We start from the raw sequence: 12,086 nt of genomic DNA on the forward strand, positions 1-12,086 counted from the left end.
GTTTTATGTATACTTTTCAGCCACTGGACTGGAGATGCAGACATGTGTCGCCCATGGTCTAACCCTTTGATGCTTATCCTAGCTTCTATCCATTCAACCAGGGGTCCCCAACCTCCAGGCCACGGACCAGCACCTGCTGTCAGATCAGCGGTGGCATTAGATCAGAAATAAGGTGCATGACAAATATAATGCGCCTGAATCATCCTGAAACCAACGCCCACCCCCGCAACCCCTGGTCCACGGAGAAACTGTCTTCCATGAAATTGGTTCCTGGCGCCAAAAAGGTTGGGGACCGCTGCATTAAAGCATCAGAAGTTGGGCGGGGCGGGGGGGGGGCCGGTGGCGCAGCAAACCAACACCACAGCTCTGAGCATCCCACCCTGGGTCAGTGAAGAGCTCTGGGCATCCTTGTCAGAATTCTAAACATACAGGAACCTTCTTCCTCTCCCCCAACCCCCAGCAGGGGCAGCTGGGACAATGGCTCAGGAACCGGGGATTCAAACAGAATGAAAGTCCTGTTATGTTGCGAGGAGGAAGACAGCAAGATTTCCACCTTCCACGGGGCGGGGTGGCAGGGGGTGCCTCTCTCTCAAGCACCATCTTGTCTGGAAGGCAGTCCTCTCTGATGCCCAGAGTGTGGGTGACCTACGGCTTTTCCAGAATCTCCTTTCCAACCAGACACCAACTCTGTTCCTTCCTCTGTAGGGTGGTGGCTGTGGGCACAGCTCCAGCTCCACGGACCTCTGCTGTAATCTCACCCATGCCACCTGATGGCAGGTCCTTTACAGCAGGGCATGGGGTCCACGGACCCTGGAGGGTTACAGTCCACAGGGTTGCAGAGTCGGGCATGACTGAAGCGACTTGGCATGCACACGTGGGCTCCATGGTGCCACGCCACCTGGGTCTCGCCTTCTCGTATCTCGCCCCTGACTCGTCCCAGCCAGGCCAGGCTGTGGCTAGGGGAACCAACATTCCCAGCAAAAGCCGACCCTGAGGGTCAGGCCGGATGGCAACCTAGTTCCACGGTCTCCGTTCCTAGGAGTACTGCTCCCTGAGGCTCAGAAAAGCAACGGCTAAAGGGTTCGAGCTCTGATCCAGCAACACCTGCCTGAGCTGCGGTGGAGACACAGGCCATGTGGCTGCTCAGGCTGGTCGGACAGACAGAAGCAAAGAGCCGTGCTTTCCTGCAGGGCCCCCGGGAGCCGAGTTAGACACAGCACTTTGAGGGCACCAGTAAGCATTCTAAAAACCTCTTTCACTGCTGGTCACTAAAATGCACCTCGTGCTTTCAAAGCTGTTAACAACGAAAACATACGTAGAAATGCTTCACGTGGTTTTTGTCATAGGAACTGTACTTGGGAAGGAAAAACGCTGAATTGCAAAAGCCCTCTCTGGACATTCTGTTTTGTAGAAAATGTTGTATTTAAAAATTACAGCTCTAAGCCGCAGAGAAGTCCAATTTTAAAGTCATTTGGCAAAAAGGTCCTTGAGCTTGGAAATTGCTTTTCCTCGAATCTCACAATTACCAGCTGTCACCGACACTGGAAAAGCAGAATATGACTTTCAAAAAGAAACCTCTCACTCGGCTTAATGATTTGCCAGCAATTCAACCAAGGTTATTAAGGGTCTCTATAGGACGCTAATTTGGATTATGGTGTGCAGCTATTAAAGCGTGTCGGGGATGACAGTCATCTACGGGTTGTTTCCCACGGAAGGCGGAAGGAGGCAGTATCACAAGAACCCAGAATTTGAGTCCTTGGTTATCGGGCTGACAGCTTCTTAGCAATCACAGTGGTCTCAGTGCGTGCGGGCCTTGGGGCCCAGTGGCAGGCTCACCTTTCACCCCACAAACCTGCAGGACTCACCACAATCCCATCAACACGTGAAGGCAACCAGGGAGAAAATAAGAGTCTGAGAAAAAGCGATAATTGAGCTTGGGTTTGTTTGGGATTTTTTAAATCCTAATTCCAGAGTCTCAGCAAAACGATAAAACGTAGGACTCGCTTAGAGAATAGGTGTTACCTAGTGCCACAATGGAGATAATGGAAATCTTGCCCAGTAGCAGAGAGTAAAGCACCCTTATGAGACACTGTGCCAACACTTTAAACCACACATGTCACCATAAGGTGATGTAAGGTTCCCCTGTAGCTGTTGCCCAGTGCCTGGAAGCAAAATTAGCCATGCACGAGGCTCCCAGTGTTGCTTTTCAGTGTAACAACCATATTTGACACAAAGTTAACTCGGAAGGAGAAAGACAGGTGAGTCTGAGAGTGGCACAGACAGTCTGGGTGAAACAGCTGTCTGTGAAGACCATGTTTTGAGTGTGTGGCAGCAGCGTCTCTTCATGAGTGAGTGGTTAGGGCTGTCTTCAGCTTGCAGGTCAGCCTCCCCTGCAAGTCTGAACACTGCCCTCTCCCGCTGGCCTCAGAGGAGCCCCTCACAGCAGCCTTCGACATTAAGGGATACTTGGGAAACCTTGCACATTTGTAAATTTGAGTTTTCGTGGAGAGAGCTTGGGGTTCAGAAACAGTGTGCTGCAGCGGGGGAAGGAGAGGGTGGGACAAGTTGAGAGGACAGCGTTGACGCAGATACACTATCACGTGTCATCAGAGGACAAAACTCGACAGGAGGAGACACACGTATGCTCAGAGCAGATTCATGTGGCTGTCCAGCAGACACCAGCAGCATTGTAAAGCAATTACTTTGATTTAAAAAATAAACAGGGATGCCTGGCACTCAAAATAAAAAAAGAAAGAGTGGGTTGGAGTCTGGGACCCCTCTTAGCAGCCGATTGACAGCCATAATTAGATCCTTAACTCCCAGCCTCTGTTTTTCCATCTGTAAAATGGGGATCATGATGTCTCTTTGGCAGGGCTATTAAGATGAAACAAAAACAGGGGAGAATGAAGCAGGCAAAAACTGATGAACTCCAGGTTAGGTCTGTAGACTTATTACATTGTGCTGACGTCAGCCTCCTGGTTTCAACCGTGTTATAGCTATGCAAGGCGCTGTCATTAGGTGAAGCCGGGTGAGGGATACCTGGAGACGCCTCTCCACAGTCTTGCAACTTCTCATCCCTATGGTTATTTCAAAAGATTTTAAAAATAGGGAACACCATGTCAGTGCTGTGCTAAATGCCCTCCTCTCACGTAATCCTCACAGCCACCCCCTGCGGAAAGGACTGAGACACAAAGGTGAGCGGCCCGCTCACGGTGGGACGTGGGGGGTGCCGGGGGCTCTCCTCACCGCCAGGCTCCAGAGCTCGGGGTCCTTGCGTGTGACAATGTCTGACATTAGCAGGTACCCAGTTATAGGTCAAGTTTTTCCTAAAGCGTTGTCATCTGGAAACGAAAAGGGAGGCCCCCATGGCCAAAGCTGCTAGGGCGGCAGCCTATTGCCCTCCCTGCGTGCATGCACATGGCTGTGCACTCACGTGCCTCCACCAGCCTCTCTCAGCCTGAGAGCCTTTCTCGGGTCACATGCCCTCGCTGCGCTCAGCAGGGCTGGCCCACGTGCCGGTGGCAAATCCAGGGGAGTTCACACCCCCCCCACCGCAGCAGCCTTCTGCTGGTTACTAAGGGGAGCTGGTGTATAAACACACCTGCTCCTCAAGTGTGATCTTTGCTGAGAAGCTTGTCCTGCTCAGCCTCCCAGATGTTCCCCACCAGGCATCAGCTTCAGGAATACACAGCGGTGACTGGGTATCAGGCACCCTATTGACTTTCTTTCCCTTCGCCTGCCACACTTCCTCAATCTCCTACCAGCATTTCCTGGGGTCCCCTCCCAAATATTTGCACTAGAACATTTGTGTGCGACAGAAGATGAACTTGGCCTAAATAAAGGAATTGTTTCTGCCCAACATTTTGGAGATAACCACTAAGCTAAGAGTTAGAGAGGAGACTTCCCTGGTGGTCCGGTGGCTAAGGCTCCATGATCTCAATGCAGGGGGGCCTGGGTTCAATCCCTGATCAGGGAACTAGATCTCACACGGCATAACCAAGACCTAGTGCAGCCAGATGATTTTTTTAAACTGTCCAAAGAGGCTGGAGACTGAGGTCATCCCACGGGCAAGCAGTGATGGGTCCCTAAACAAATCTCGGCTGAACATTTCTGGATGGCAGTGCTCCATGCACACCCCTCTCCCCCAGGAAGAGGCACTGACCCCCGGCTCCACCAGGAGGGGACACCTGGAAATTCCCACCTGGTCTCCCCTGGACCCTTCCCCAAGCGCTTCTTCCCTTTACTGATTTGAGTCTGTATCCTTTCACTGTAGTAAACCGTAATCACGAACATAAGGGCTTTCTGAGTTCCATGAGTCCTCCCAGAAAATCAGTGAGCTGCAGGCTGGTGGTCTTGGGGAAACCCCAAACTGCAACTTGTCTCAGGGCCTCTCTGTGAGAAATCTGATGACGATGTCCCCATTTCACACCCCAAAAGGCATTCCCCAAGAGGTGGGTATAAATGGAAAAAGTGTTGTAAATTCACCAGGGGAGCTTGAAATCTCAAGCCCCCGTGAAAGACCCTTTCAACTATTACAAATGAATTCTTACATTTTAATTAATCTTTTGGTATGTGTGGATTTTCATATATACATGTATTCCTGATTTTGTGCCTATTGAGGATACAGAACACCAATTTTTGGTTATCTCTTGTAATAGGAAGGCATTATGAATAATTATAATTGCAATGAATTATTAAAGTGTACTTTGTTACTCGATTGGCTTGGTCATTTCAGGCTCCTTTGTCACTGTTTCTCATGAGACATTAGTTAATATTTTCTGCTGGTGAAGATGCTGACAGTCTGCACCCAGGAGATCGTTCCCTCCGCTTCCCCTCCGCTTCCCCTCCGCCCCCAGGAACGTTCCAGACCATCCCTGGAACCCGGGCCAAGCTGCCCTGCTCACCCTGCATGTCCGTGACCAGCAGGCAGCCACTTGTTTTCTGGTAGACCCAGTGCTGGAAGGTGCAACACTTCTGCCCAGCCTCCGACTCTCTTCTCAAGAAGTTTATCTCCTTCCCATCCCTGATGGAATACTTCACGAATTCTCCAATAAGCTCTTCCTCCACGGTTGCGTAAGGGATGTTATTCTCAGGTCGATGGATAAGGAAAATAGGAATGATCCTGGAAGGAAAGAGACCATGAGCAGGATTGTGTTGTCATGTAGGAATAAAGACGTGGGGACATTCTACCCGACCGGGAGGAGCAGTGGGCTGCAGGATAAACCCCCAGGTTCCATCAGATGTAGACTAAATATCTGCCAGTGATTATTTAATGGAAAAACAATGGGGGGGGTGTTCCTTTTATTTGTTCCTAGAGTTGATGAGAAACTCTTCCTCCAGATGGAGTTTAATTGCTCCTGTAGAAATGAATGTCTTTTTATAGCCATCCTTAGAGTCCGTCAGTGACCCACTGGTCAGGTGACTATACCTCCGTCCAGCCAGCATATATCCACCCTTCTATCCATCCTTCCTTTTATTCGGTCAGCAAATATTCACTCATTGGCTTCTGTGTCAGTCTCCCTCCCAGACGTCCTTCTAGAAAACACTAAAGACGACACAAGCTCTGCTCTCGACGCTCTTACATTTAAATGCAGGCGCCAGGCAGCAAATAGGTGCAGCGCGCTCTGTGCTCCGTGAGGAACCAGAGCAGTGGGGAGGACCGGGGCAGCCCAAGTGGGCGGTCGTTTTATTTGGTGAGGTCGGAGAGGGCCTCGAAAATAAGGAGCATTTGAGCAGAGAGGCCTGTAGGAGGTGGGGCTTGCGGGGGGAGCCATGAGGGCGTCTCGGCAGGAACATTCCAAGTGGAAGGAATGGCAAATGGAGAGGTTCTGGCCGGGGGCCTGGGTCGCGGGGTGCAGTTCAGACTGAGGGGCGTTATGTCTGGAGGGTGGTGGCGGCCGAGCAAGGAATGGGGGCGGGACTAGGGGGGCCTGGGCCACTTGGGAGACTCCGCCCTTCGCACTGAGCCGGGTGAGAAACTTTGGAGGGTCGTGGAGGAGGAGGAGATCAAACTTGCATGCGACAGGGGCCGCTCTGCACCCCTGGTGGCATGTGTGAGGATGCTGCGATGCGGGGGTCAGCGGTCAGATCCGGCCCCGCCCACTGGCCCACCGCCCTAGGGAATCCACCCAAACCCTCCCTCCTCCCAGCTCCCCCAGCCTCACTCTATGCTGAGCACCCAGCTTCCTGGTCGGACCGGAAAACAGAAACGCTGAGAGAGCTTCTAAAAGCTGCCACCACCACGCGCTCCCACCCCCAAGGACCAGCCCTTCTGGCTGCGACCCGAGCCCTCGCCCCACCGGCGCCCTGGACCCCAGCCCCTCCCCAGTGTTCGAGGACACTCCGACCGGTGGGGCCCGCTCACTCCTGCGTCACCGTCCCTCTGCAGACTCCTTCCCGGTGGGCACGCTGTGATGACTCCACAGCCTGCGGACCCGGCAACCCAGTCCTACCCCGACTCGCCATTCCCATCAAAACCCAAATCCGCCTACAACCCTTTCCCCCTCCCATTCTCTCCTGAACCCAAAGCGGCCTTTCTGCTTAAGAAAACCTCAGTCTGGGGCACCACGTTGCCCAGCGGAGCAGTTCCCTTCTGAGCCCTCATCTGACTTGTTCTCAGTGGCACTGAAGAGTTGATCTCACTTGTCTCTAAGACAGTTTCCCCCGCCCTCCAGAAACTCACTTCCTTTTGGTTTCCTTTCTGCTTCCCTGGCTACTTCCTGTCTGCTTTGCTGGTTTGTGGTTTCTCCCCATCCTTTACACCCTGGCACATCCTGGGACAGTTCTCCTTGCTCTGCAATCAATTCTCTAGTTTTACATTCCCTTGCTTTAAATACAGTCCGCATTTACATCAGCAGCCCAGACCTCTCCCCTGAAATCCTGACACGTCTCCAGCCAACTAACTCTCCATCTATATTTGATGTCTAAAAGGCGCCTCGAATTTAACATGCAGAGACTGAACTACTTATTTACCCCAACTCCAACATCTGTAGAGTCTATTGGAAACTGTACCTTCGCATTCTTTCATGCATTCTTTCCATTCAACAAAAAAAATCAACTGAGTAGCTTGTGGCCTGTGCAGTGATCCATCTGCCATACACCTACACAAGTCTTACCCTGCCTTCACCGTCTTCAAGGGGCAAATGAAAGTGGCTCAGTCATGTCCAACTCTTTGCAACCCTATGGCTTATCCCAGCCCATCAGGCCCCTCTGTCCATGGAATTCTCCAGGCCAGAATACTGGAGTGGGCTGCTATTCCCTTCTCCAGGGGATCGTCCTGCCCCAGAGATCAAACCCGCATCTTCTGTGTTGCAGGCGGACTCTCTATGGCTGAGCCATCACAGAAGCCCGGCTCCTTCTGTAAGTCTGATTAAACACACCTGGCCCCGGAAAGTCAGGCAAGCCTGTTCTCTCAAACTCCCCACGCCAGAGGCTTAGTTCCACCGTCACTGCCCCCTTTTGGGGCCGTAGCAACCACTTGCAGACCTGTCTCACCGCATCCAGCCTCTGGGCCTTGTCCCTGGACATCCGTTGTCCCAGGGAGATAGCTGTAAGAGCCGCATCAACACAGGACTCTCAGGGCAACGAAACTACTCTCTGTGGTGCCATATGACGCATCAGTACACAGTTGTCCAAGCCCACAGAAGGCACGACCCCAGTGTACGCTGTGGGCCTGCAGTGACGGTATGTCAGTGCAGATTCATTGTGACACGTTCTGACCCGGTGAGAGGTGTAGATGGCGAGGAAGGCAATGGGGTGCGGAAATCTGTCCCCTCCATTCAATTTTGCTGTGAACCTAAAACTGTTCTGAAGATAAAATCTGTTAACAATGACGTGTCTGCTCTGTGGCTCAAGTTTGCCCTGCTAAAGCTCCTGGTTAACCCCTGCCTCCTCCTCACCCCCAAAGCCAAGAGAACACGTTCCAAGCTCATCAGCTGAGCATTTTAAGTCCTCTGCATTCTGGCCTCCTGGCTTCCCGCCTCTTAGCCTGCCCCCGCTTTGTTTTCTGCCTCCCAGCACGCTAGATCTGCTGAACTTTTTCCGTCTCTTTGGAAACCTCCTTTCTCGGCTCTTCATCTCTTTGGACATGCTGCCCTCTTTGCTTGTGAGTCTCCACCCTTGCCCTTCATCTGGAGGACTCCGACTCACTCTTCAACACCCTCCTCTCGGAAGCCTTTCCAGACCCCCTCCCTCCTCCTCCTCCTCCGTGTCCCCATAACTCCTTGCACTCGACGCACTGGGTTTTGTCCTGCATGCCTCACACTCCTGCTGGCTGTGAGGGGCAAGAACTTGCTTCATTTTCTTTTTATTCTTTAAGTGCCCATCACCTAGCTTGGAGCAAAGCCTGGCTCGTAGTAAATGCTCAGTGTCTGGGGGAAAAAAGAATATGTATACAGGACAAAGTTTGAGTCTTGGCACGGACATCTGAGGCCAGGTAATTCTTGGGCGATGACTGTCCCGTGCATTACAGGATGGTTAGCAACGTCTCTGGCTGCTTCTCACCAGAGGCCCGGAGCAGCCCTCCTAGTCACGACTGATACAGGATACGACCTGACAGTCAAAGGAGAGGTCATCTCGTTTAAGTCTGACCACAACAGATGCCGTTTTCGAGGGCTTAAAAGCAGAAATTATGATAGCCACCCTGAGGAAGAGGTAAGAAGCTAATTTTTGATGTTTGTTAACATGAAGAATATGTTTAGTACAGATCGTCAGATGGGTAAACAAACAGGAACGTGCATTAGGGACTTATACCTAACAACTATCAAGATGTTTAAAGGCTCAGAAGGGAGGCTTCTGGAAAGGTCTAAGTGACAAAAGAAAAAAGTGATAGTGTGACAGTCGCCTGCACCAATGATGGTGACCGGGTGGGGAGGCGGGGAGGCTGGGGTCAGCTGTGTTAGTAAAACCACACACAAGCCCTACGGTGAAGGCCTCGGCAGTACCCCGGGTTTTCAGCCAGAATCTCTACAGGTAAGCATGCAGAACAATCCTGTGTGACTCCGTGACCAAAGCCAAGCTTAGGAGGAGTCATGTGGACTGCAGGGCGAGGCCTCCTCCCCCCAGAGATGCCATCACAGGCACCACCATCATCCCCTCCTCTCTGGGGACCCGGGGCAGGTCCTCCCCCAGTGATGTGAGACTTCAGGTCTGTCTCTTACGAGGAAGGGGTCCCTGGGCAGGTCTGCACTCACACAGGGTTGCGGGGGGCTGCTCCCCCAGCGGTGAGAGCAGAGCTGGAAGGATCTCCCAGAGCACGGAGGACACGTGGGCTCCACCCACGACCTGTCCTCTCCCGGGAGTCCAGCTGGAGGCTACCCCCAGGTATCACCTCAAGTCAAAGATTGTAGAGAAAACGTTAGCAAAGTGGGAAGAAGGATACAACACTCAGGTGAGTTTTAAAGACACAAAACATACCACTCCAAAGAAAACCTTCTGCAGGCAACTCGGTCTTTGGCAGGGTGCACTTTACCCTCTTCTGCCATTTATGAGTGTTTCCTTAAAAAATAAAACAAAACACGAGAAGCACACCTCCCCTCTCCCCACCCAGTTTCAGATGGCAGAGCACTTCTCTCAGGAGCAGGATCTAGGCCAGGACACTGTCCTGAGCCACCACGTGGGTACCCCTTCCAACACGGATGCTGAGTACCAATCCCATGCTTGGGGAAGGACTGATGCTGAAGCTGAAATTCCAGTGCTTTGGCCACCTGATGTGAAGAACTGACTCATTTGAAAAGACCCTGATGCTGGGAAATATTGAAGGTGGGAGGAGAAGGGGACGACAGAGGATGAGATGCTTGGATGGCATCACCAACTCAATGGACATGAGTTTGGGTAAACTCTGGGAGTTGGTGATGGACAGGGAGGCCTGGCATGCTATAGTCCATGGGGTTGCAAAGAGTCGGATATGACTGAACGACTGAACTATCCCTCCATATCCTGCCCTTGTCCATGAATGAGGTCAAACTCTCCCACAATAAGGAAAGGTATTTGGATTCCAAAACGTGCACAGGCATTTCCAGAGCGGTGGCATATCTGCTGGAAGCCAATTAAGCCTGAGTCCTTCACCCTTTTCAAGTCCCTGGATGCATCTTGATATTCATAATTGTGTTCTTTTCCTTAGAGAAGCCTGTATGAGTCAGTTCGCACAAAGCTTGAGTGTGTCCCTGCAGGAGGGCACTTTGGTGCCACGCCTGGTGGACTCTTCCTCCTCAACCAGGAACATAAGAGAACAGAGCAGCAAGAGGGGCTGGAGAAGAACAGGCTGAGCGCTACAGACAATCCAGACCACCTCAGTGCACTGAACAGAAAGCAGTTGAAAGTGGTTTTCTTTGCAGTAAGTTCGTTTTCCTTGAAGTTGCTGAGAATTGCTTCCCAGGTGGCGCTAGTGGTAAAGGACCCGCCAGTGCAGGAGACGTTAGAGACACGGGTCCAATCACGGGTCAGGAAGACCCCCTGGAGGAGGGCGTGGCAACCCAGTCCAGTGTTCCTGCCTGGAGAATCCCATGGACAGAGGAGCCTGAAGGGCTACTGTGCACGGGGTCTCAAAGGGTCCGGACGTGACGGAAGCGACCCGGCAGGCATGCATGTATCCTGAGCACACAGGCAAACCTTGAAGGGCAGCAAGCACGAGGCTGTATGTGGTGTGCCCAACACACCTGCTCGGGAAGGGGATTTCTCTTCCCTTTTGTGAGTTCACAGAGATGACGTGGACAAGAAACAGGCCCTTCCTGCTTTCCCCTCTTCCCCGTTCGCACTGGTGTGTAGACGACTGCTCCGTCCGCAGTTTCCAACGGGCCCTGGCACAGCCCCTTGTCTTCCCATGTGTGGTTTCAGCCAGATACGAGATCGGTATACACGAGCTCCAGACACTCCAGCATGCGCGTGGGCCAACGGATACTTGTCAGTGTAATAACCTCAGTGGGTAAACTCTGCGCCTCCGTGTCGTGCTCCACGGAGCAGGGACTACGCTCCCACGGCCCTGATTTTCCAATTTGCTTTTCCCTGATGCACCACCGTCTTTACTTGTTGTATCATAGGACTGAGTTTTTCGCGATCTGCTGTTCTGTTTATGGTTTAGACAACATAATACCCATGAGTAGATAAGATTTTCTATTTAACATGGTATACACGTTTATTGAATTATTCCATATATCCATACACTTTAATATTTCTCGAGTATTTTTCTATAAGCCTCTGGAGGCCCTGTGAAGGGCAGGGTGGCAGCCATGTGCACCCTCTTGGAGCTTACAGACCCGCTGAAACACGCCCCGTTTCTCCCCAGCTTCTCATCCCTCCAGCCCGCCCACGTCCCCAAGTCAGAGCCGGGCCAACCCAAGGGGGAGACACTCACTCGGGCACTTCCCCGAAGCCTTCCAGAGGCTGGGCTTCCGCGGCGTAGATCTGCGCGTAGTGCCTGGCGGTGTTCTGCACGTAGCATTCCTAGATCAGCCAAACACAGGAAACCCCAGGGGTGAGAAGAAAGCCAGAGCACTGCCCAGTGAGACTCAGGTTTCCCACCGTAGGTCGACTCAATGCATTTGCAAACCCACCCCGGGGTTGGGGGTGCAGAAGCATCATGAACGGAGCCCACAGTCGGCAGCTGCAGGAGCTCTGAGACCTGAAGGAGCCGTGCAGGTGACGGCCACGTGGTCTCCGGGCGAGGTGTCCCTGAACCATGACGTTTCTAGGACCCGCGTGGCTGAAGTTCACGCTGAGCTAAGGGGACGGGTCCCTGGACAGGGTTTCAGATGAAGTGTGCGTGCGGATGGTTGGGTTTCCCATGAGTTCTCCCAACTAAGATTCTCTTTTTTGAAAAGGTATAACAAGCTGTAAGTAACGAACACCTCGCCAAGATTGTTGGCTTAGGAAAAGCAAACTGGATTCTGCTTTCCTAGTCTGTAGGGCTTTTCTAAGTGGGCATCTGGATGCTGGGGGATTTTCCATGACTGGACCAGACGGTACTTCAGATGGAAGGAATACTCCCTGAAAGCAAATTGAGGAGTATAGACTCGGAAGAGAAAGGAATGTGTGGCAGAATCTTGTGCTCAGAGGAGAGGGGCTGTCTTCACAAGCACCAAGCCCACAGG

At 52.3% G+C, this 12,086-nt stretch overlaps 1 protein-coding gene across 3 annotated transcripts in view; it reads right to left on the bottom strand.

Moving 5' to 3' along the window:
- The window catches only part of ALPK2 (alpha kinase 2), a 132,703-nt gene that overhangs the window by 14,803 nt on the left and 105,814 nt on the right, over positions 1-12,086 (bottom strand). For 2 of the 3 annotated variants that reach the window (XM_061400328.1, XM_061400329.1), the window contains exons 10-11: positions 11,351-11,439; positions 4,905-5,122 (exon numbers count right to left, since the gene is read on the bottom strand). In XM_061400328.1, the coding sequence (XP_061256312.1) occupies positions 4,905-5,122; positions 11,351-11,439 (307 nt within the window). Of the gene's footprint in view, positions 1-4,904; positions 5,123-9,148; positions 11,063-11,350; positions 11,440-12,086 lie in introns of those variants that run through there. The other variant, XM_061400330.1, reaches the window with a different exon arrangement.

This window comes from Bos javanicus, chromosome 24 (assembly GCF_032452875.1).
Source record: "Bos javanicus breed banteng chromosome 24, ARS-OSU_banteng_1.0, whole genome shotgun sequence".
Taxonomy (NCBI): Eukaryota; Metazoa; Chordata; class Mammalia; order Artiodactyla; family Bovidae; genus Bos; species Bos javanicus.